Below are 24484 nucleotides of genomic sequence, written 5' to 3' on the forward strand. Positions count from 1 at the left end.
AATGCCGGAAGTAGCAACAATTATGCAAATTAAAACCGAAATGGGCAAACTGATATTAATTTACTTTTATTCAACAAATATTTTTTGAATCAGGCTTTACAAGGCTAACTTAATTAAAAAAAATTATAAACTGACTTGTAATTTTGACTCAGTATAACATATGCTGTAATTTAGTAATAAATGATTTTTTTTTCTTTAAAATCGCTCTTTCCGTGCTGGATTCAGAAGCTGTTCCAGAGCACCAACATAGTGTTCATATCAGGGCTCTAGAGTGCGACCAATTTGGTCGCAAATGCGACCAAATTTTTCAGTGGTGCGACTAAAAAAAAAAAATTTGGTTGCACCTGTGCGACCAACTGTTCGGGTAGCAAAAAAAAAAAAAAAAAAAAAATCTGCAACCTTCCCTGTGGTCAACAACCGACACACATTTTGCCCCTATCGTGGACTAAACCAATCAGAGATAGTAAGGGGTGGGACCTCTCTGATTGGCCGTGGTCCAGTTGAAAGTCCAGGTGGAAGTGGGAGGTGAGTAGCTTGAATAAAGCGATATCAATTCATTAAATCCTGACTTATAAATATAACTGTGTTTTGCCAGAAACGCTCACAAAACCAGTTCAACAACAACCAAACAGCAAATGAGAGCAGGTACACGGATTCCACACAAAGACGTAAACACAGACCCGACGCATCAGAATTAACTTTGTCTTTCTCGGCTTTCTCACCCGACGGCCCGTAGACGGACACGCTGTCGGAGCTTAGCGAATCCGATGCGTCAGGTCCGCGATGTGATTACGTCTTTTTGTGCTGATTCTGAACTGCAGGTTTTTTGTCTCTCCAACCAAAATTCACCGAGCTGAATTTTGCTGTTTTGCTTCCACGACTAATGCAGAACATTGTAGAATATTTTTAAGGTTATCTGCTATAAAAAGCCAGACCAGGAAAATCTCCTTCATGTTTTTCTGTGTTTTATTCTCAGTTACTTTCACACAAAGGCATCTGCTGTGATGTTCACAATTCTGATGAAGTCAGTACTGATAAATGATCAGAATTATAATATTTCTGACTGTCTGAGGCTAAGTTGAATTGAATCGGGACTTTGAAAACCGGAATCGAATGGATGATAGAAATCAGTGATGATACCCAGCCCTATGAGCAGCCTAGGCACGACAGAAGTGGATGTAGCTGTAATAGGAAAAGAACTATTGCTAACTTTTCTGTTAAGGCCTGATCCTTCTGAAATTCATAGCCAGTGCTCTGACACGGTGTCATCAATCTTTGAATGCTGAAAAAGCACAGTGTATCCAGAAAAAACATTATATTATATAAATTATTATAAAATTTGTGTGCGCCTAACTTTTGTACCGGTACGCCCATGGCAAAAAGTTAGTCTAGAGCCCTGGTTCATATCTAAAGGTAAACAATATTTCATCCATTGCAGTAGTTATGAGCCATTTAACCACGAAAAGCGCCCTCGAGTAATGGCAGTAACAGTAGGAGCTATTCTATTCAAAGGCTCGGCATTGTTTTAGATTGGCAGTTATCTCAACCATTAACTACACAGGGCGGCAATTGCGTAACGTTTTCCATTCACCAATCACAGAGAAGTTCGTTGTGCAAGGTCTAATAGTGTGGAGTCTTTGTGTTGACATCTTCTGGGGGATTGAGAGGTATTATTAATATTTTCAGTATTTTATAATTTCCGGTTGCCTTAAAACAGTAGCAGTGTAGTGCAGAGTAGTGTGAGAACGTTTGCAAACGATTTCGCGAACAGTGTATCAATACGCATTAATTTCCAAACAAACCGGCGTACGTGCTCTTATGCTACCATTGGTGCTAGCCGGAGCTTATTGTTAGCATTGGTTAACCTAGCATGGTCGCCAATGAGAAATTAGAAAGGAATATATTAAATTCAGTGAAATCTATATGGCTGCAGTACATTGCGTGTTTAGCAGTAGCGTTAAATGGTTACGATATGAAATTCATATGGTGCATTTAAGGCTCTGAACAGAAGAAAACCTGCTGTTGGCAAATGATTGCTAAGCTAGTTTTGTCGTTAGCTTGCTAGCTGAAACAAGTCAGAGAAAGACGGTTCCTGACTAACGGGATTGGGCATATTTAATCAGAAAGTAGGATACAGACGGGCAAACGGCAAGCCATTTCCTGTTTTCTTCAGGAGATATCTCGACTTGATCGACAGACATTGTGAAAGACCTTCGTCCCACGCAGGGTCTCAGTATTTTACGAAGTAATTTAGCTAAGTTAAAATCCATTCAAAATTACACAAAAGGCCGATATCAAACAGTCCTGTTCGTAACCATATTTCTGGTTCTGTCTTTATTTCTTAGTGTTTGAATGGATATTACCAGGTGCACGGAGAAATGGGTAAAACAAGACAAGGTTACTGTACCTTGGTGCCCTCATTTCATAAAGTCATGACATCCATGCACACGCAACATTATTTAAATCATCCAGTTATAGAGATAAAAAAAAAAAAACGAATTAATGTCTTTATTTTGGGATGATGTATTTTCAAACACCAGGCAGTATTTTGCAGTTCTTGCTTCAAATGGCAGGAGGATGTTCAAATGTTTATGATGAAAAGTAATTGTTAACCAAACCTTCAATTACTGAGAATTACACTTACAAGGGCTTTCTGACTGACAGTACAAAGACTTGCAGGCCCTTCTGCATTGTTTCTTATCCCTATGGATTTTGTACTTTTTATATGTTGCTTTAAAGTAAATCTTTAATTTTCATATATTTTGCAGTAGTATAAGTGCAGTAATGTGTGCACACAGTTATTTACCCAGTGCTCAAAACCACATCATCATGTTCATCCAATATTTTTTTTTTTATTATTATTATTATTGGTTACACTGTTGCGAACATCTAAATTTCAACCATTTCACTTTTTGTTGTTGTAAGCATCATCATTAAGGAGTACATCTCATTCCTGTTCCCTTTTTTGTTTAGGAGAGGCCTCCAACATCCTCCATAATGCTGTCTAGCAAGAAATCAGATGCGGGTTCCTCCTCCTCTTCTTCGTCTTCTGCAGCGGGAGGTGATAGGGTCCCGGGTTCTGACATCCAGACGGGATCTGCAGCCTCAGTGGCTGGAGCTATGGATTCAAAGAAAAAGGACAGGTCTTCCCCTAGTGGGGAACATGGAGGAGCCTCTTTGTCACACCAGTCAGGCCCCGGAGGGGCAGATCAGGACTCTGCTGAAGTCCGTAGGACGAGTCGACGCAAGCGAGCAAAAGTAAATATTTTAGGTTTATAGATGCTCACGAGGGAAGGAAAGGAAATAAGTTTATTGTGGCATCATGAGAATTGATTATATTCTGTGCTTCAGGAGCGTTCATTATCCGAGGAGTGTTCATTATCCCAAGACACAGGTATTTTTCTGCGTCTGCACCACCGTGAAAAGTTAGAAGTGGCAGTTGTTTCCCAGTGTTTACAGTGTGATATTTCTGGCAGTTGTTGGTTATGCCTGAGAAATGTTTCAGCACTTCTAAGAGAAGTGGGAGTAAATGAACGATTTACGCGAACGCCGGTTTTAATGATGCTTTTATTGTGCCTACTGTTGCAGGTGGAGTACCGCGAGATGGACGAAAGCCTGGCTAATCTTTCGGAGGATGAATACTACTCAGAGGAGGAGAGGAATGCCAAAGCAGAGAAAGAAAGGAAGCAGGTCATCCCTCCTCCACCCCCACCTGTGGAGGAAGAGAATGACAGTGAACCAGATGAACCGTCTGGTGTGTGAAACACTTGCATGTTAGAGCAGTAAAAGAAGACATGTTCTTATTGAACATTGTGTATAATCATTTACCTGCTAATTGGTTGCAATTCTTAACTGAGTGGCGTGTTAAACTGATCTTAGACTTCATTTCAACAGAAAAGAAATATGCGTGTTTATTTTTAGGTTTGGAAGGTGCTGCTTTCCAGAGCCGTCTTCCTCATGACCGTATGACATCCCAGGAAGCAGCCTGCTTCCCTGACATCATCAGTGGTCCCCAACAGACTCAGAAGGTCTTTCTGTACATTCGCAACCGCACGGTATGTATTCATATAAATGGATTAATTTGAGTTTCTAGATAAAGGGCAGTACTGTAATTCATGTTATTCTCATCCAGCTCCAACTGTGGCTAGACAACCCTAAAATACAGCTGACCTTTGAGGCCACAGCGCAGCAGCTTGAAGCTCCATATAACAGTGAGGAATTAATTAAAACATTTTTTCCCCATTATTTTTATTTTTGTCCTCATACATAAAGAGAAATTTGATGTCCATTTGTTCTCTTTGTAGGTGATGCTGTGTTGGTCCACAGGATACACAGTTACTTGGAAAGGCATGGTCTCATTAACTTTGGTATTTACAAGAGGGTCAAGCCTTTACCCAGTAAGTTCATCCAGTTATTCTACTGCTGAAATAGCACTAGCAATTAACCTAATTTTGGTACGTTTTATGTTTTCTACATGACTTTGAGTTGAAAAATAAAATACTGCCTTGTCCTGCAGCAAAGAAGACTGGGAAGGTTATAGTCATTGGTGGAGGTGTGTCTGGCCTGGCTGCAGCCCGGCAGCTGCAGAGCTTTGGGATGGATGTTACTGTGCTGGAAGCCAGGGTACATTACTAACAGTATTTCTGTTAATCAGATGTTGGTATAAGTCATTTGAGATTGTAAAATGCTCACTATAACAAGCCTCTAAATTCTATTCATGTATGCTTTTAAATTGCTTTTTGAAATGTTAATCTTTCCATGCAGGACCGTGTTGGAGGCAGAGTGGCCACATTCAGGAAGGGCAACTATGTTGCAGATCTTGGAGCCATGGTAGTGACAGGGCTGGGTAAGAATCAGATTCTTTTTGTTGATCATTTTTAGCATTTAGTAAGTGTTTAGCATCTGTGTACTGTAGAGGTGTATATATTTTAGTATACAATTCCTAATACTCCAAAACCCAGAAGCGTCATGTGTTCAAGATGCAAATAAGTTTTAGTGTCACATGATCTGAGATCACAGTGTTAAGAGAGCTATTTTTTAATTATAGTTTTATATTGGTTTAGTTTTACTTTGATTAACCCGTAGAGGGTGATAACAGCCTGTGTAATGTCATTGTATTTTGGGTCTGTGTGTGCACTTGTTCAGGAGGAAATCCTATGGCAGTTGTCAGTAAGCAGGTTAACATGGAGCTAGCCAAGATCAAACAGAAGTGTCCACTATATGAAGCCAATGGACAGGCTGTAAGTACAATGAATGATCTTAATAATACTGAGGTGCCTCTTGTCTATTATCCTGTTGCAGCAAAACTCAATGGGGCTCCTAAGATATTTGTAAATATATATTTGATTTACTTTTAATAACAAACTTTTTGTGTGTGTTTGTTGTTTTGTTTTTTTTGGGTTTGTTTGTTTTTTTGTAAAAATCCAAATTTTGTTACAAAACCACGATGTGGCAATAGGCTAACAGCAATAGAGGTATGCATGCTGATGTGTGAAAAATGTCTGCTTGCTTCAACCATGCTGCTGTTCGTACTGACACACCCATTAAACATTCCCAGTGATGGTAACAGAACTATGTGAACCATTTGATTTAATAATGCAGATAACCTCCATGCACAACTTCTGTTTGCCCTAGCTCCAGACCAGACCCACACAATGTTCAGTAGACATGTTAAAGTCTGTGTTTTCTGCTTCAGCTCAGCTGTCTTGTGAAGATGTTTTCAATGAATGCCTTTCTTGGGGGGTCATTTCACATGATTTCTGTTGGGTTACCTAACTCAGAGAGATGATTTTGTAATCGTTTGCAGCTTTAATCGTTTAGTAATTGATGTGGAAATGTGGTTAAAGTTGGCAAATGTGTCTCGTGAAAACAAATACGTGGGAACCCATAATTTTTATCAGTTACTTAAAAAAGGGTTCAAATCACAAAGTAGCTTCACCGTACATCACAGGGTCAATTTATTATGTTTTTTTTCTCACCTGGCTGTTCCCCATCATCCCCCACAGTTTGATAACCACTGCTCAAAACCCAGCTCCATGCTGGTTTATTTATTTGATTTCTGTTCCTGATTGTGGGTCTGGTGGTTCACATGGTTTCTCTGTCACTCTGAATGTTTGAATGAGTCGTTTTATTATGTCCAACAACAAGTCAGTGGTTTCTGAGTTTGTTGAAATTGATTGTGTGTTTGCACTTGTAACTTAAACGAGGGTATGGCCATGCTTTTAGACACATTCATGCATAAATGTCAGAAGCGCCACAGAGTCTGCTTTTAACATGTACAGATGTGTAAACCAGAACATTCTGTTAGGATTTTCTTTTCTTTTTTTTTTTGATGCTTGCAGAAAAGGTGAACTCTTGGCATTAAAGTGCTGTGTTTGCGTTCCTAGCTGGTACTTGTCCTTTTTATGGCTTTCAAAGATTCACCGAAACATGGTGGTAGAGTTCTTAACTACATACTGTTGCGTCTGATCAACGACAGCTCTAGTTCCTCTAGGAACTGAACAGCCTAGAAACGGATCTAGCCTAATGTCATTAAATTGTCTTTCTCCCTTTAGTTTGTGTTCTGCCCATTAAACTGCAGCAACATTAGTAGGATGTTTAGGATCCTTTTCAAGGCTCTATTTTGAAATCTTTTGAAGCAGTCACATCACGTGTAACTAATTCCCCCCCCTCCCCCCGCAGGAAAAGGCAAATTAAGTGTACATGATCTACTTTTGTGCAAAACCGTTTGACTTTGAAAATGTTTACTTAATATGTTGTCTCTCTCTTCCCCTCTCCCCTTTTTGTCTTTTCAACCCCTGCCATGTTCATCTTTTTGGTGAACTACTAAAGGGTGAACGGTGCACAAGTGTATGTATCTGTTTATTTGCATACTATTTCTCTTACTTCCTTTTTAACCAGTTTTAGAACTAAATATTGCTGCTCATCCATTTGAACTTCACATCATGTAACTTTTTTAAATCCCTGTAGTAGTTAAAGAGAACAGCAAATAAGCAAAGTGTCATTAACTTTTGTGTTTCAACCATGCTGAAAAATGACAAAACACTATATTTAGCTTTTTAGCTTTTTTTTTTTTAAGTAGTGAGTTGATAAGAAATCAGTTTAAATGTTTCTGGTTTCAATTTGTGAAAAAGTAACTTTGGTTAGCAAAAAACGCATTATAAACGCAACGATATTTTAGCTCCTTTTAATAACAATGCTATGCAGAAAATCTAGTTATATCATTGGCTATATTTCTACTAAATTGCAGTAGACGAGGCTGGCTGTGAAAAATATTCAATGCATTAATCCAATCAAATAAAGAAAGCTCCATTCTTTGATAAATGTACAGCATCCTCATGTGTTTCACCCCATTCATAATGCGTAATGTGTTCTACTAATGCTTAGCCATAGATCTAACTCTTTTCTTGCATTGTCTGTATTCTGTGATTTTGAAACATGCCATAAATCTCTTTCTGCATGTTTATCAAGGCATCAAATACTGTAATATTTAAATATTTTTTATGGAGACATGAATAACTTTTATTAGTGAATCAAAGTTTTTTTTTTGTCAGTATTGATTCCATTATTCCTAAACATCAAAAGAGTTAAGTGTAGTTTTGTTTATTTGACTAGTGCCATGTCTCGTGTGCCTGTAGTTTTATTATGCTGTCTTTTAAATGCCACCAATGAGAAATTCTCCTCATGCGATTGCTTGGGTGTCCAGGTACCAAAAGAAAAAGATGAGATGGTGGAGCAAGAGTTCAACCGACTGCTGGAGGCCACCTCTTACCTCAGCCACCAGCTGGACTTTAACTTCCTCAATAACAAACCAGTGTCTCTGGGTCAGGCTTTGGAGGTGGTCATACAGTGAGTAAAAGAATCTGGTATCAGTATCAAAGATGCTTATAGGTACTTGAATACACCTCTAATGTGTCTGTATGTGTGTAGGCTGCAGGAGAAGCATGTAAAAGATGAGCAGATAGAACACTGGAAGAAGATTGTGAAGACTCAGGAAGAGCTCAGGGATCTTCTTAATAAGGTGAGCATAAATTACTTTATGAATTTCCTTAGCTGCCACTTTCTTCCCCTCGCTCTGCTTACCTACCTCAACTCTTTTCTCCACCTTTCAGATGGTATCCACTAAGGAACGTGTTAAGGAGCTCCATCAGCAGTATAAAGAAGCAAGTGAAGTAAAACCCCCCAGAGATATCACAGCTGAATTCCTGGTGAAGAGCAAGCACAGAGACCTCACCGCACTCTGCAAAGTAAGTTCGATGTTTGTTTGTTTTGTTTTTTTTGAGAAATGGAAAATAGACACTGGACAGATCGCCAGTCTAACACTATTTCAGATCAAAAGCAAATGTATTTCACATGGGATAAGGGGAAGAGGATGGACGGTTGGATATGATCCAAAAATCACTAATCAGTGTCATAGAAGAGCATTATAGCTACAACTCCTTACACTATCCTACACTTTTGTTAGTGTCACATAGTGTCTGTGTTTTGTTTTTATTTTCTGTAGGTTGAGCTACTATGAGGCAGTATTAGACATTCTAGGTTTATTATAAGGTTCATTCATTGGTCGGGAAGTTGACCCACCACAGTGTGTAGGAAAGAACTTTCAATATTTAACAAGTGATTTTAAGAGTATTATAGTGCTAAAGAAGTACTATCATCTGAAGGGGATATTTTATGGACCACTAGTTCAGGGTGGATGCCTCGCAGAATTTTAATGCTGTGCTGTCTAAGTAAACCAGACAGGCTGTGTTTAAGTGGTTTAATGCCTCAGTTGGACGTAATATTAGAGTGAGTGCCGCTGTTTTATTTTTGGTGAGGATAAATCACCTCCACTACTGCTGTGTGTGTATTTAAAGGGGAAGATTTAGTTTAAACACAGCTGGTATCTGAACTGGATTTGTCTGCTACCCATCCGCTGTCTGAGAGACCACTTCAAGGGTTTGAATCACTGTCTTACAGTCTTTCTGTCTGCACATGTGTATACATACACTTTTAGCAAGACAGACTTGGCTTTTAAGAGAGTGTGTGTGTGTGTGTGTTTATGCACATTATATTCTTTTATGACTGCACTGTAGAACAAGATTTTAAAGCCAGTGAAATTCTTTTTGTTGAGAGATTCTGTGGTAGTCTTGCCACTTTTTGTGTTTCCTCAGGTCAGCTAGTTTAGAGGCGAGGGATCCTTAAGACTTAATGTAGCTTTGCCTGGAGCTTCGACTGCTACGTGGTAATACCAGACTTTGCACTGTCCTAGTTTTTTCTCTTGTGGTGAACTGAACAGGTTAAGTCAGCTCTTTCTGTCAAAGCTGCGTGTCCTTTCTGCATGAGCTGAAATCCTCAGGGTGTGTACCGTGTACACACATGTACATGCATGTGAAACTCAATCTCCAAAAGTCTGTTGTTTGACATAAGTACTGGTGTATTGCTAATTTTGGGTCCTGAAGTGCATACTAAATGCAAGCTGAAGTAAAAAATTATTAAGATAGTGATCGAGGCCAGACTATAAAAACACTTTTAAAAATCATGTATTTGTGATAATATTCCCAGTATCTGGAAGCATAAGAAGTTTCCTACACTGTGATTGTGATCCCTTGTGACACTGCTAAACGTCTAGGCTGTATGTACACTGAATGAAATCTACATTACATGACTGTGCTGTTTGTTTGTAGGAGTATGATGAGTTGGTGGAGATGCAGGTCAAACTTGAAGAGAAACTCCAAGAGCTGGAAGCAAATCCACCCAGGTAAGACCCCACCCTCCATCCCAAAGAACCCCAACAGGATTTGGATTTTTTGGGGGGGGGTTATAAAAACGATTCTAAACACTGAGATGTTGTTTTTACATTTGAGTTCTGAGCTAGAACAAATACCCAGAGTTGGCTGTACTTTGTACCACTTTGGTGTTTAGTGGCAAAGTAAATCCTGTTTCCAGGTTTACAGTGGTGATTTATTATTAAGCAATTGTTTTTTGGCCCTTTAATGAAAGTCACAGTTGGGTTTGCAACACTAACCTGCGATGTCATTACTGATGTAAATCTTCAGCGGCTTTCACAGGTAAAAATACTGGACTGATTATGTTGAAGCATCATTTGCTAAATATGGATTGAGTGAAATTTGTTGGTTAAATAAACAACACTGTGTGTTTAAAGAAATATTTTTAAAATACAAACCCAGTCACGAAAAATTAAGGGATGCTTTCCAAGACATAAATAAAAAGTGATTACACTGATTTGCATTTTATGAAGCAGTATTTATAAGAGAAAGGGCAACAAAAGGCGGGAAAAGTAAGTGTTACTAAAAAGAAAATGAATTGGGTTACCTGGCGACGCGTCAGTAACCTGGGTATAAAAAGAGCTTTTTAAAGAGGCAGAGTTAGAAAAGTAAAAATGAGCACCACAAGGTTCAGCAGTTTCCAAAACTTCTCTGCACGCATGAGACAAGACCAAAAATCAACGGACACGGTGGTAGAAAGGGCTCTATCTGTTATCAGTTTATCAGATAATGGGTTTGTGTTTTTAGTTATATTTTTGTGTGTTTAGTTGTATTTTACACAGCATCCCAACTCTTTCAGAATTTCATTTGAAAGAGCAGCCTGAGTTGAGTTAGCATGAGCTGTCAGTGTACCTCACTTCTCGTTGCCTTCCCCTTCTTTCCCACAGTGATGTTTACCTGTCGTCCAGGGATCGGCAGATCCTAGACTGGCACTTTGCCAACTTGGAGTTTGCCAACGCTACACCCCTCTCCACCCTTTCTCTCAAGCACTGGGATCAGGTATGTACACGAACACATTTTGAAAAGACTTAACTGTGCAATGCAAGACTGCGGTTGGTTTTAATGAAGATAGTCGAGGTTCTTGGCTTTTTCATATGCTCAATAAGCTATTGTTGCTTTGAAATACTTTTGGGGAAGTTTATTATTGTGCTGAGATAAAATGTTAAATTAATCTTTCCACAGGATGATGATTTTGAGTTCACTGGCAGCCACTTAACAGTAAGAAATGGTTACTCGTGTGTTCCTGTGGCCTTGGCTGAGGGCCTGGACATCAAACTAAACACAGCGGTGCGGCAGGTCCGATATACAGCATCTGGTATGTGTCTTATGTCATTTGGCAAAAGTGGAACTGAAGGAACTCAGTATTGCAGTTCATATAAATGCAGAATGTTTAAGGAGCACTCTTGTTGATTCTGCAGGCTGTGAGGTTATAGCTGTGAACACTCGCTCCACGACTCAGACATTCATCTACAAGTGTGACGCTGTGCTGTGCACGCTACCCCTCGGGGTTCTGAAGCAGCAGCCCCCTGCAGTCCAATTTGTTCCCCCACTGCCAGAGTGGAAGACATCAGCTATACAGAGGATGGGTTTCGGCAACCTCAACAAGGTTGGATTTAAATATATGGATAAGCATTTGTTAAAGTGAAAAGGATAAACTCTGCATCGTTTAGGTTCTACTCATAAAAACGGAGTCGCATTTTTATGCTGGAGTCCAAAGATTTTAATTTTAAAGTCATTCACAGCGGGGTAACACATGCAAGTGATGTGCCCAACTTTTGCCTGACTCCTAACACATGTTGTCATGCTCAGCTTCAGCGCTCAAGCTATTTTAAATCATGTAGCGTGTTTTCAGCAGGACTGAGGAGCTGGTTTCTCAGGGAGATGACCCTCTGTTTTTGCTGCAGCATAATTATGCTGAAAACCTGACCTTCAGCTGCTGGAGGGATATTGCATTTAAAGCAAAATCATTATTCAGGATTTATTGATTGTAGTCCCGAGGGGTTTGCTATTCTGCGCTCAAATTGCTAAGCTTGCACTTCTGCTGTAGTGAGCTGATTTCTTTTGTGTTTTTTATTTATTTATTTTATTTTATTTCATAAATCAGTCTAGGATTCCAATTTTCTCTATATATGTCTATGCTATTGTTGTTCTATTCCTCGTGTTAGTTTGGAAGATGATGAGTGGTGACTAGAGGAGAGCCATGTATGTGTAGGTGGAACAAAGCTGGATGGCGTGCACACCAAAGATGCTTTTTGCCCCGTGTTAGTAATCCGATCAGAGTGCTCATTCTGCGTCACTCCTGACCCCCACCAGCTCCTCTACTCCCTCTGTTGTCGTGCATCATCCGCAGCAGAGTACTTTATTTTCTAATTCTGCTGCATCACAGAGGAGAGTACTGCATTATTATGCAATCTGAGCTGCTACTAGCGCAGTTACTCCAGCAGGAGGAGCTCTACCATTCACATGGCCCTACCTATTCTGAGCTGTCAATGTGCTGAGCATTAGATGTACTTCACAAATTATTGAGTTTTGTCTTAAATAAGCTGCCTGATTGTTAGGTGACTGTTCTTAATTTGTCACCCTCCCTGTTTCTGAAGGTGGTGCTGTGTTTTGACCGCGTGTTCTGGGATCCGAGCGTTAACCTGTTCGGTCACGTCGGCTCCACCACTGCAAGTCGGGGCGAACTATTCCTTTTCTGGAACCTCTACAAAGGTGGTGTACACATCACATATTTCTAGCCGTTGATGCTATTTACTGCTTCAGTACTTTCTTAAGGGCTTTTACTTTTACTTAAGAGCTGTTCATATGAGTAATTTGTTTCTTTAAAAACAAACCAAAAAACCCCAACCATATTTTGGTCTAAATAACGAATTGTGACTCTTTCTTTTAGCCCCGATCCTGCTCGCTCTGATGGCTGGCGAGGCTGCTGGCATTATGGAGAACATCAGTGATGACGTTATAGTCGGACGTTGCCTGGCCATCCTTAAAGGAATATTTGGAAGTAGCGCTGTGCCACAGGTAGAGCCTTTTGTGTGTCGTCTTTTGTTCTGTCCCCTAGTTTTGATCAGACACATCTTAATATTATGTTTGAAGCCTCCAGTGAAGTAGTGGTTGGGGCTTTTTTCAAGCTCAAACATTTGGGTTTTCTCAGTTTTCCAATACTTTAAGTGGAATGTCAAATTCATTCCTGAATTGACCCCCATAACCAGCAAAACTTAACAGAGCGAGCATATGTGAAAGCGCCCGCAATGGGGGGGGAGTCGCATCCAAACCACCCTTCATTATAAATCATTTGCTTATGGTTTCAAATGGGATAAAATCACATGCATGCATGCCAGCGTTGGAGCTGTGCACCATCCAGCTGTTTACAGGTCCCTCTAATATCATCATGGAAAATTCTTACAAAGCGTGTGCTGTTTTTGTTGTGTGTTGTCATGGCAGCCGAAGGAAACTGTGGTCACCCGCTGGCGTGCCGACCCCTGGGCGAGAGGATCCTACTCATATGTAGCAGCAGGTTCTTCAGGCAATGACTATGACCTGATGGCGCAGCCCATCACGCCTGGCCCGGCGATACCAGGAGCCTCCCAGGTAAGTGCTCAGCAGACGGCTGCTTATTATTCAGGAGTGTGTGTGTGTGTGTGTGTGTGTGTGTGTGTGTGTGTGTGTGTGTGTGTGTGTGTGTGTGTGTGTGTGTGTGAGAGAGCGAGAAAGTAATGAGGAAAAGTTGCCCACAATATTCAACCAAACCAAAGCGGAGCGGTTTATTCCCAGCACAGATGTTTTTGGGCTGTTTTGATGTTGGCGTGCTGATTTGATGTGAACAAGTCGCATGTATGTGTTGACTGATGAGCCACAACAATTTACTACCACCCCCACCCTCCCAATCCCGTCTACTTTTAACCGACTCTAACGGCGGAACATTTTAAAGCTTATCTCAAAGCGTTTTTTTTCTTTTGCAGCCTGTCCCTCGTCTCTTCTTCGCTGGTGAGCACACCATCAGAAACTATCCTGCTACAGTTCACGGGGCACTCCTCAGTGGTCTTCGAGAGGCCGGCCGCATCGCAGATCAGTTCCTCGGTGCCATGTACACACTTCCCAGACAAGCCACTCCCACTGGCACCAGCAACCCTCAGCAAACTCCGCCCACCGCCACAGTTTGAAAAGCTTCTGTTGAGTTCCTCCCTACTCAGGACTGGATCTACTAAGACAATTTGTGATTAAAATGTAAAAACAAAACAAGGTTTAACCCATAAACTGGTGACATTTCTGGATTGGTCTTTTTACACACAAGCTCTGGACAGCATCTAGTCACACACAGCAGGGACGGATGCATTCTCACTACAGGAAATGTTGGTTTTGATGAGGGGTGGTGTCTGGGTATAGCATCCAGCAGGCAGGACAGGTGACACCCACCTGCTGTGAATTCTCCCTTCACACTCTAGATAAATCTCTTGGTCAAAGCTCTGTAAGGTCTAAAGTCCCTTTTAGACATGGATAGATGAATAACGATGGCATTCAAACTTAGGGCAAACCTTAATGTTCCTCACAGCTTCATTCAGGCAAAACCTACCAGAGTGATGGTGATTTGTGTCTGTGCCTGTCCACAGACAGAAATTTCTCTTCTGTATTTGGAAATTGTGAAATTCATTCAATTGCATTAGAAACGGTGTCAGGTACAGGGTCATTATGTACATGCTATTTCTTTGTGGGATAGTCTCCACTGAGCTGATAAAATCACAAAGATGCAGGAGACACTTTCCCAGTAAGGATCTATCATAATAATCTTTCAGACCTAGTGAGATAGATGACTATGACAGAGTTTTACAGAAAAGTGACCAGACATGTGCGGATGCCGTCAGATTGATAGAAAGTAGTGGATAAAATAAAAGGGGGCTCATGAAAAAAATTTTTTTAAATCCCCCAATAAGTTTTGCTATTAGAATAAAATAATGAGACTTCTAGAGTTTTCTGGACATGCGTTTAATTAAGATTCTTTTGCCTTAGAGCATTTCTTCAGACATAGTTTGGCTCTTAAGAGGTCCCAGAAAAATGTGAAAATATGCAGATAGTACAACTACAAACTACTACCAGAATAGGATATGACCTACTACATAGACTGGGTTGCTAGGGAACCGTGAGGGGAAAAATCTTTTTTGTTGTTGTTGTTGTTTTAGATTTGCCAGCATGGAATTACTTTCGGTACTTGGAGTGATTCGATGTGGAGCTATCAGAGCCGAATGTCTTATTTATGTGTTCTTTTGTTCCTCCAGGAGACTTTTGTTTTTGTCTTGTCTTAAAGCTTAACATGTTACTATATACTGTAACTGTGTGCCTGTTAAATTTCATTTGTTTAGGCTGGAAAGTGTATTGAAAAAGACTTGTATTACAAGTTAAAGAGAGCTATTCAAAGAATTAACTTTTTTGTTTATTGTGATCAACACTTTTTTTGTATTGTCAGTTTCTTTTATTAAAAGAAGAAAAGACATATATTAAAGACTCTTTTTTGGGGGGGGGGGAGAATCTGAGATTTAAATGTGTAGATTGTCAGATTTCAGGATTCATCCCCCCTTTTCTTGAGCTTCTACTACCTGCAACTGTGTCGTGATTGCGCTTTTACATTAATTTGCATTTAACATGGCTGCATCTGCTTTGACCCTTCGGTGACCCTCCTTCATTGCAGGTCTGGCCGCCTCCCAGGGTCTGTGGTACTGTTTGTGTTTTTGAGAGAGAGATGAGGGTCCCTGGCAGCAGCTCCACATAGTCGGGGATCTGATGAATGAAGGGGGAGATTAAAATGGTCAGCCTTGAGCTATGAGGTTTTTTTCTGAAGTTTCAGGGCTCGGTGCCCCTCTGTTTCCATGCACTCTTGAGCGTCATGGGCCTTTTTTTCCCCCTCCTCAGAGCTGTGGTTATTATTATCGTGACCAAAGGAGATGTTTGATGTAACAACAGTAATTTGAACTGGGGTTTTGGACTGCTGCACTCAGATATTTTCACCTCCCTGGTAAACCATAGACTCAGAGCAGTGTGTAACTGTTGACTGGTGAGGTTATTTTTTATAATAGCCTGTAGCCCACATCAACTGATTGGTTTATAGAGAGGCAGAAAGTATTATAAAAGTCTGCAAGTAACTACAGCTCCATAGCCGCTGGGTGGAATGTGTGCTAATGCAGGTACAAAACCTCCCACGTGCTGTTCATCACTTCTCTCCTTTAGTATACTTTTATGACTAAATACCAGTACAACGAATTATCTTCCCATCACTCATGGTTGTCTAAATTAAGTACAAAAAATAAATAAATAAAAATCACTCTAGTGCCACTTCTAAAACTTATATAATTCTGCACAATTGACCTCTGACCCTTTGCATGTTCACTCAGTAAACATCCCACTCGGTTTTCTTTTCACACCTGCTGTAATGTGTGATCTCTATCCTGCTTCACTCCTCCGCTCGCCTGGAGTGCCACTGAGTCATTTCTACGCCTGACTTCACAGCACTAATTCAGGTCAGCCACCAGAGCTGAGGCTCAGAAGTACCAGGGTCCAAACAGGCACCACCTCCCATCCATCTGAATGTGGGGCAGATTAAAACCACAACAGCAGGTTAACCCATGACTTTCAACGAGTTTGATTCCTGTGGGTTTGCTAGATGTGACTATTTGTCTCTTTATTCACATTGCAGAAGCAAAACCACAGGTGTGACTGACAATAGCAGTGACTCTTTAACACTAGGACTATGAAACTGAATGGAAATGAGCAACTGTTACTATTTTTTTCAACTGTGACATGTCAAACATTTTAAAATATCTTCACAATTAACACCTACTCATTGGACACGTAAGGTACATCTCACCAGTACTTAACTGGTCCCCCTTTTTGATTTACTGGATGCACAGTCACCACATCCCAAAGGTGCATCCGAGTACAGTGAACTCATCAACACCTTCATGGTACATTATCGTGTTGGAAGCAGTCATCAGAAGATGTGTGCACTCTGGTCAGAGCTGGTAGGGCAGATTCCGATCCTATCATCTGTTCTTCCATGTAAACTGTAACCTCAGTTTTTTTATTGTTAGCTGACAGGAATAGTAACCAGTGTGGTCCTCTGCATGCCCTTGTTGTAACGAGTGTCTGTAGAGTTACTGTTGCTTTCCCATCAGCTCAAAGACGTTTAACAACCCTCCTGTGTCATGTGATGCTACCATGTCAGCTGATGTTTGCATTAATAAGCAACTAAACCCAATGATGTGGCTGATGGAATGATTGAACCTTAAAGCAATATTACATAATCACCATCTATACAAATTTATGGGATGTCAAACATAAGGCCAGGGGGCCAGAAATGGACCCGCACACTCGATGGCTTTGGAAAATGTGAAGGAGGGCATAAATTTGGAACTTAACTGCACTTTCATAAACTTTCACAGCTTTTCCTCCCGATTAAAGGGATGCCCCATACACATTCATACTACACCAATGAGCATAATGAATAAATGAGCAATTATAAGAGAGAAAAAGTCCAGTTTTCACTATCTACTATAAAAGTGTATTTTTTATTGAATTATATTATTATATATATATTATATTAATTCTTTAATACAGCAGCATATCATTGTCAGGTAGAAAAACTGAGATAATTGTTGAAATCACACTTTTTTCTTTTGCTAACATATATTCTTATGCAGGGATTAAATGTGTAGTCACACTTCTTTACATTGACAGAAATGGGAATTTCATTCATCTGAAGTGGGCTGTATGTATCCTGTGATATAAAAGGAGTTTGATATCCCTGGTCTATGGTACATTATATGAGACATCTTTAGTTCAGTCCTGCACCTGAAAGCCTGGCAGCTCGACTGAACGTGTTGAGGCTTGTACTCTGGAGGTGCAAAAAACTGGCACCATGCAGCTCAAGCTGGAAAAGGAATAGGAATTACAACTCCTCTGGGATTCAGCCAGTGTTACCCATGATTTCCAAAATAACTGAGACTCGGTCTTTTTATGGTAATCATCATAAAAAGAGTGACTTACGGAGTAAGACGGGGCTATTTCAAAGTAACCTACAGCTGCAGGAAAAGAAATGCTGGCTTTCACAAAGCAAGGCGTAGCTGTTTAAGAGAAAGATGTGTGTGCTGACTTTGCATTCCACAGCAGCCTGCGGTTTCCCCCCCTTTGTACCTGACCAATTTTGCCTCATTTGTCTCCCTGCTTATTTTGCATACCATCAGGTGCGGTTCTCTCCACTCCGTTTAAACCAGGATTCTCTCTTGCACACGCACACGCACCACGCACGCACAAAATGGGTGTACCGCTATGAAATCAAAACTTGCTGAGCTTGTTGGACAAAGAACATAAAACGAGATTAACATACACGTTTGCATTTTTACACAGGTTCCAACACGGAGACGCTTTACAAACAGGTCGGTTTTTATTTTTTATTGGAATACATATGGTCTGCTGTACAGCTTCAAGAGACCTACATGCAGAGTGCGCCAGCCACAGAAAGGTTAAAACATGCACAATGTATTAAGTTTAAATTGAAGAAAAAAAAAAAGCCTCCCCACACAGTACGCCTGGCATTGCTGACACAGAGAAGCAGTAATCAATCATAAAACAATTTTGATCTGATTTTAATTACATATACGTCTGTGTTTGACACCTCTGTCTGTCAGTCTCCTTGTTCTGCACACACATTTATATACACTCATCTATTAATAAAACCCAAATAAACAAACAAATAAACGCCTCATTTGTACAGTTCAGAAATTCTTAGATGTGGATGAATCAGCGTTAAGAGAGAGAGAACATCCAGTTAAACAAAAATGTATTCTTTTAATTCGTTATCCGATTGTTCCTGTTAAGATTGTGTGTTTTCAATATATACACATGTCTGGGGACCTGCACCCTTCTTTCTTTGGCAGCACTTTCAAACATACAGCACAGAAGATGTACAAACCCTGAATTTATGAGCGAGAGGCTGGAGCAGTGAATGGTCCCCGATTTAAAAAGAAAACACGAAACAAAAAAAAGAGAAAAGGGGTCGACACGTGTTGAACCGCTCAACACCGGAGACCTGCTCAGCTCTGATAAAACGCACGTGACTCTCACTCTTCAAAGACCATCGCTCGACGCTGGCTTCTCTCTTTCTCCTCATCCACGGTGCGTCATCATGTCTCCAAGTTGTGAGAAACGTCTTGCATTAAAACTACCGAGCACAAAATACATGAAGAAGAACTCTCCAGGAGTGTGACAAAGAAAAAGGAGATACATTACCTCGAAAAACAAAAAAAGTCTTTAAGTCAAGATGGACAAATACTTTATATATTTCAGTAATAAGGCCCACTTTACAAAATTAGTTTTTCCTTAAATAAAATCTATCCAATATAGATTCCAAAATAAGACATCTTTTGTTTAACAAAGAGGAAAAAAAAAATACATAAGAAGAGAGATGACAGGGAAAAGACAAACCTCACTTATATTTCCCCTTTATTTCAGAACCTTAAGAGACACCGTGTCCTCCTGGGGAAACTCTTGCACCATCTCTGTAAACTGTAAATACTGTGGAATGATTTTGGCACATTGTTAAAAGGCTGAGACGCAAACATGATTTTTCACTGAGTGCATGCCAATTTCCTTTACCTGCTGAGATGATTCTTGAAAAGAAACAGATAATAAACCCTACATAACCAGCTGTGGTACATTCAGCAAACAGCTACGGACAATTTTGGGGGCACAGAAGAGAAAACGTTTTAACAATGGGGGACTTGAAGGGGGCATTAGTTGTTTAAGTGCTGGTTAAGTGCAGATTACAGCCTGTGACACCCCAATGACACCATAACCCTGGCTTCACAATGGAGGCATTTGAGGACAAGGGCCTGCTAACATTCCTCCAATCTCCACTAAGTACATTCTAGTCTACTTTTATAAAAGGAAAAACAAAATAACGGATGTTTATAGATATACCAACACATCTTGATCAGATGATTTCTCTTAACTCTTTAGCTGGTATCCTAGCAGGAAAGCAGAAGCAGCCTCTTTTTGTTTTTAAACAGCAGCTATTACACCATTGCTGTAATTCAGTCCACATTCAACCATCAATCACAAATCAGAGGAGACATCAGGAAAAGAAAACAGCCCCGGAATCCTTAAAACCTGTGAAATTATCACTGCAGCTCCCCCAAAATCCAATTAGTACATTCCACCATATTAACACTGCACCAACTTTCACCAAAGCATTGAGTAAGACCTGTCGCCTGTGAGCAGTTGCATTTTGCGCAATCACATAAGCGCACACAGATGCCACAGGTGGTCTTCATGCTGGGACAGTCCAGCTGAGTCTCACTGGATGGAGTGGATGTTCGATCGGGTTTAGCAGTAGCGTTTGGGAACATTGGGGCCTTAGAAGGAAGAAAGGTGGATCGCATAGTTTCAACTTTGGCCTTTACCCAGCCCGGCTTGCTTTGAACCCGACCTTGAGGAGGAGAAACCTGCCACGCATTGTAAAACCTACAGTTTCTGACAGCTGGGACACCCCCACCCCGAACTCAAACACTCTTTAGGGAAAGGAAGGACGAGAAAGATTCAAAAGAAACAACTCACAGGTGGAGAAATGCTTCACAGTGGTGCTGCTTAGGGATCGGTGGTGGAGCATCACGTTGGATTGGAGGGAAACAGTAACAAGAACTTTATGGCCCATGAGGCAGGATAATGGGCTGTGGCTCAGGTGCTTGCATCACCATCCTGACCCACAAACGCCCTCCAGCCAACTCAGGGCTCTGCAGACGCCACTTGAGCTTTAAATGAGAACCCTCGCTGACATATCAACAACAGCAACAAACGCACTAAGAGAAGAGCACGTGTATATGTGGGAGAAACGGACATTCGATACCCCCCCCCCGGATGTTTTAATTATCATCAAGTGCACGTCACTGCCAAGCTGGCCATTTTTGACGCTCCTGTATTTAGAAGCCCTGAATCAAGATGTAGAGACAGGATTAGACCCAGACCTGACCTTTCACCTTTCAGCTACTCAGGGAACTGCCCATCATTTTCTGGTGACAGGCCTCTGGCCTTCAATAAAACGAGCCTCTGCACCAGTAGCACACATCACTGCTGTTTAGGGCAAAGGTTTTCCTTTTAGGAAGTGAGAATCTAAGGAAAATACAGAGAAACAGAGGGAGGAGGAAGGGACACTTGATTTTTAGCAAAATCCTAAAAGGAAAGTTAAAATTGGTTGAAAAGATGAGAGACTGGGGACGAGAGGGCATTCTCTCTTGGTAAATGAGAAGTAGAAGAATAACAGAGGGAGCACAGGAGGACTACATGATCATCATGTCTTGGCTTGTGCACTGAGAGCTCTAAACAGTGCGTCTGGTCCGTTTTTGCGCCATCATAAAGCCGGCGGAGGCGGCTAGTCACAAAGCAAGCCTTTCAGAGGCGGAGCTGCACCCTGTGACTCTGACAGTCAAATCCACACAGCGGCGTGACTCGTGTCCTTTAACTGGGTGCTTTGGAGGTGGGTTAGAAAAGAAGTTTTGGCGTTTTGTGCGGGAATCTTATTTCATCTTGGTTCAGGGAGGATTTCCCCTAAAAATAATTTTACAATGTCAACCAAAACTATTCTCAAATAAAAGAAAAATGCAATTAAATGCAAACAGAACAAATCAAAACCTTACATGTTTGTATTGCATGTTATTTATGTTTACTGCAAGTGTAAGGAAATGGTGCGATGGTCTGAATTTGTTGGGACAGTTTACCTCTTATACCGCATCTCAAGGCACAGACGAACATGCTGTAGATATTACTGCAAGAAGGTAAACATAATGGAAAGACAGACTGGTGAAAATGTGCATCCCTAAAGGTAAACTTTTAGTTTTAACCTAGCAAACTTCTCACTTACACAGTCATCACCTCTTTTTGTACACTATGACGGCTGAAATGGTTACAGATATTGCAGTGGGGGTGGGGGGGTGGGGGAGTTTAATTGCATATAATCTCCTGCTTGCATAAACTGTAAAGTGACAAAGTGGCAACAGACAGAGGTCCTGCCATTAGGCAGATCTTTTCACAATAAAAGAACCTGCACATATGTGGAGACTAATAAATATTACAGCTTGATGGTGGCTGGTAGAATACAGGAGACCAAAAAAAAAAAAACCAAACAAAAAAAAAATAAGTGAACCAGATCATCCCCAGCAGGGTCCGACAACACAGCATTAAAATCCACAACAGCAGAGGAACCAGATGGAGAGCAGGCTTTTAAAAAGTCCCAAGTTCTTTCACAGATCCAGAACTTGGTCCAGAGTTGTCACAGTTATGGTTCTGTTTTTCTCTCTTTCCCCCCTCGTCTACAGTTTAACAGATGCGAGAGACAAAGAATACAGTTGTGTTGGATCGGAGCATTAAGCCATCGAGCAATTGGTCATTCTCAGCTGCATTCCTCCTGAGCAACATTCATAAATTTTGTTCTAGGATTAAAAGTTTACATAGCCTGTCATTCTGCAGTCAATCTTCTGCAACAGTCAAGATCCTGCCGGTGCCTGTTGATAGACTTTATGGAGAAACTTGAATACGTCAGCAGGGTTTCTGATGACCTCAGCAAAAAACCAAACAAAAACACCTCATTTTATTACTGGCCGGTGGCTAAATTGAATTCTACTGCACAGTCTCCGCCGTAGTGGCTCCTGCCAATGAGCGATTGCTCCAACATACCAACCCACCAGGTGTTGTTTATCGTCGTAACAAAATAATACACCTCTATAGAAATAAGAAAGAGAGACACTAGCACGATTCGCACGGCGAACCAAGTCACGTACAAGCAGGACTGTCACTTCCTGGTTAGAAGTCCAACGCCCTTGGGTCGTTCCTATGACTGGTGTGTACACAGTACTTATGGCAGCACTAAAAAAAAAAAAAAAAGTCCACCCTGCCAGGCCACGGTTGCTGGTAATCGAAAGTCCAAAGTTCAGTTCAAACAGAAACTCCATTTTTGCTATGGCTCTTTCAAAACACATGGATGAGGACAGTTGCAACAGCTGTAAAATACTGAACCATGGAAACTGTGTCATGGTTTGAGGTTATAAACAATGCCACCCCCCATCCTCTTGTTTTTTTATTTATTTATTTTTTCTTCTTGCATGTGCATTCCATTTCATTGCGTGCAGTCCACTTTCTTTTTTCAAATGACACGGTTGAGAAGAAAGCGAAAGGATGATGCAGAACAGGAAGCGAATTACAAAAGAATCAAAATAACAGAAAAACATAAACAAGGTCCTGGCCTGTGAAGACAAAAGAAAAAAGAAAAATGTGTCTGTGTGTACATCTGTATTTGTGTGTGTGTGTGTGTGTGCACCTAAAATCCAGCCAACCGGCAACCCTTTAAGCATGCTGAGTCACAATCTTTCAAGTGTTCTTCATTTATTACTTAGAAACATGCAAATCTTCATTCAGCATCTAAGACCTCAAATTAAATCCAGTTTGAGGTTACCGCGTGCTGGAAAGTCGGGATATGGGCTGAAATTAAACCGAAAGTTAAAAATGTGGATGTGTTCGCTTCTTGTTTTGTGGATACGTTTGCATGGCTTGTGTTTGGTGAAGGGGGGAAGGGATGGGATTGGATGAAGGTTTTCAGAAGGAAAAACGAGTCTGAAACAAAACCGAGGGGAATTCGCTCCCTGTTTTTGGTCACATTTAAAGTAGCGATCGTTTGGTTTTATAGAGAATCCTACGGGAAAATCCAGCCCTGTGAGAGAGAAAGATGCGCTGCTGTTGACTGAGGATTGGGTTCGTCTTTTCAGTGATGAAGAAAAGTTGAAGTTCTGAAGCACAAGTGACATTTCCAGCTACTCTGAGGTTACTGTAACAAACTCTCTTGAGTCTATTTTCCTCCAACTCTGGCGCACAGGAAAATCTCCAGCCCTGCGCAGCGTGCCAGCCTCTCCCTTGTCAAGTTTCAGGATTACACTATAATACATCCAACAGAAGAAGCAGAAGATAATACACTGGCCGGTGAGGAAACCTCCAAAAACACTGTACAGGCGCTGACCTTCCATGCACGGCTTTTTCTGGAACAGTTTTGAATAGGAAGAAGCGTCCATGTCTCAGCGTACACTCATCATCAGGTCGGTGGTTTGTTGTTCAGTGTGGCTGCAAAACTGTTGTCTGCTGGAGGTGGTGGTGATCTATGTAGCCGTCATTTGATGGGAAACTAGCGCTTGGCCCTTATTTTGCAGTCGAGAGCTTAATGGAGTGCTGTTATGGGAGGGGGAAAAATGAATAGAAAAGAGACACATTTAATCCTTCATTTTTAAAAAATGTTATCATAACTATTCATCTTTGTTAGAAACATGACTGGTCTGTAATTTCCTTATAATTTCGTGGAAAGTTTGCCAGAAAGAACAAGATAATTTGCAAGCAATTATTGGGGAAAACTATTGAGACCGAGCTCATTGGTACACTTCCAATTTAAATCACAATTTTTAATTTCCAGTCTTTTAGTCTTTTACGGCAAATCAGCTGTACATGTAAAATGTGAATATCATTAGTATGATGGAGGAATGAGGTCTCCAATCCTAAATGAAGTTACGGTATGCTTATCCGGGTTCAAAGTGAGCTTTTCTCTCATTTTCCATAATTTATCCCTAATTATGCTGGTCTTTCCAGAGGAAGTCACCAAAAAAGCATATTTAAACTTCATTGCTTGAGAATTTTGCTGCAGC

General features: G+C 40.8%; 2 protein-coding genes across 14 annotated transcripts in view; one reads left to right on the forward strand and one right to left on the reverse strand.

The window, feature by feature from the left end:
• The first annotated feature begins 504 nt into the window (after positions 1 to 504).
• kdm1a (lysine (K)-specific demethylase 1a) lies at positions 505 to 14857 on the forward strand. Of its 10 annotated transcripts, none has more exons than XM_040042749.1 (22): positions 1597 to 1667; positions 2346 to 2382; positions 2974 to 3258; positions 3586 to 3754; positions 3895 to 4055; positions 4133 to 4211; positions 4305 to 4397; positions 4517 to 4623; positions 4765 to 4846; positions 5146 to 5240; positions 6832 to 6849; positions 7706 to 7848; positions 7930 to 8020; positions 8112 to 8246; positions 9666 to 9739; positions 10655 to 10766; positions 10950 to 11082; positions 11186 to 11373; positions 12365 to 12479; positions 12658 to 12785; positions 13209 to 13355; positions 13727 to 14857. In XM_040042749.1, the coding sequence occupies exons 2-22, from the start codon at positions 2353 to 2355 to the stop codon at positions 13925 to 13927; spliced, it is 2586 nt and encodes an 861-aa protein (XP_039898683.1). In that variant the 5' UTR covers positions 1597 to 1667; positions 2346 to 2352; the 3' UTR covers positions 13928 to 14857. The 10 variants fall into 10 exon arrangements, with proteins under 10 accessions (XP_039898689.1, XP_039898688.1, XP_039898683.1 ...); XM_040042747.1 differs by having other exon boundaries at positions 1618 to 1667; positions 2346 to 2397; XM_040042748.1 differs by lacking the exon at positions 1597 to 1667 and adding an exon at positions 1685 to 2245 and having other exon boundaries at positions 2346 to 2397; positions 3589 to 3754.
• A 3316-nt stretch (positions 14858 to 18173) lies between these two features.
• luzp1 (leucine zipper protein 1) overlaps positions 18174 to 24484 on the reverse strand; it is a 50258-nt gene continuing 43947 nt past the window's right edge. For all 4 annotated transcript variants that reach the window (XM_040042742.1, XM_040042743.1, XM_040042744.1 and 1 more), the window contains one exon: positions 18174 to 24017. The gene's annotated coding sequence lies outside the window, so the exon portion shown is untranslated. The remainder of the gene's footprint in view (positions 24018 to 24484) is intronic.

This window comes from Simochromis diagramma, unplaced genomic scaffold, assembly GCF_900408965.1.
Source record: "Simochromis diagramma unplaced genomic scaffold, fSimDia1.1 OVJJ01000304.1, whole genome shotgun sequence".
NCBI lineage: Eukaryota > Metazoa > Chordata > Actinopteri > Cichliformes > Cichlidae > Simochromis > Simochromis diagramma.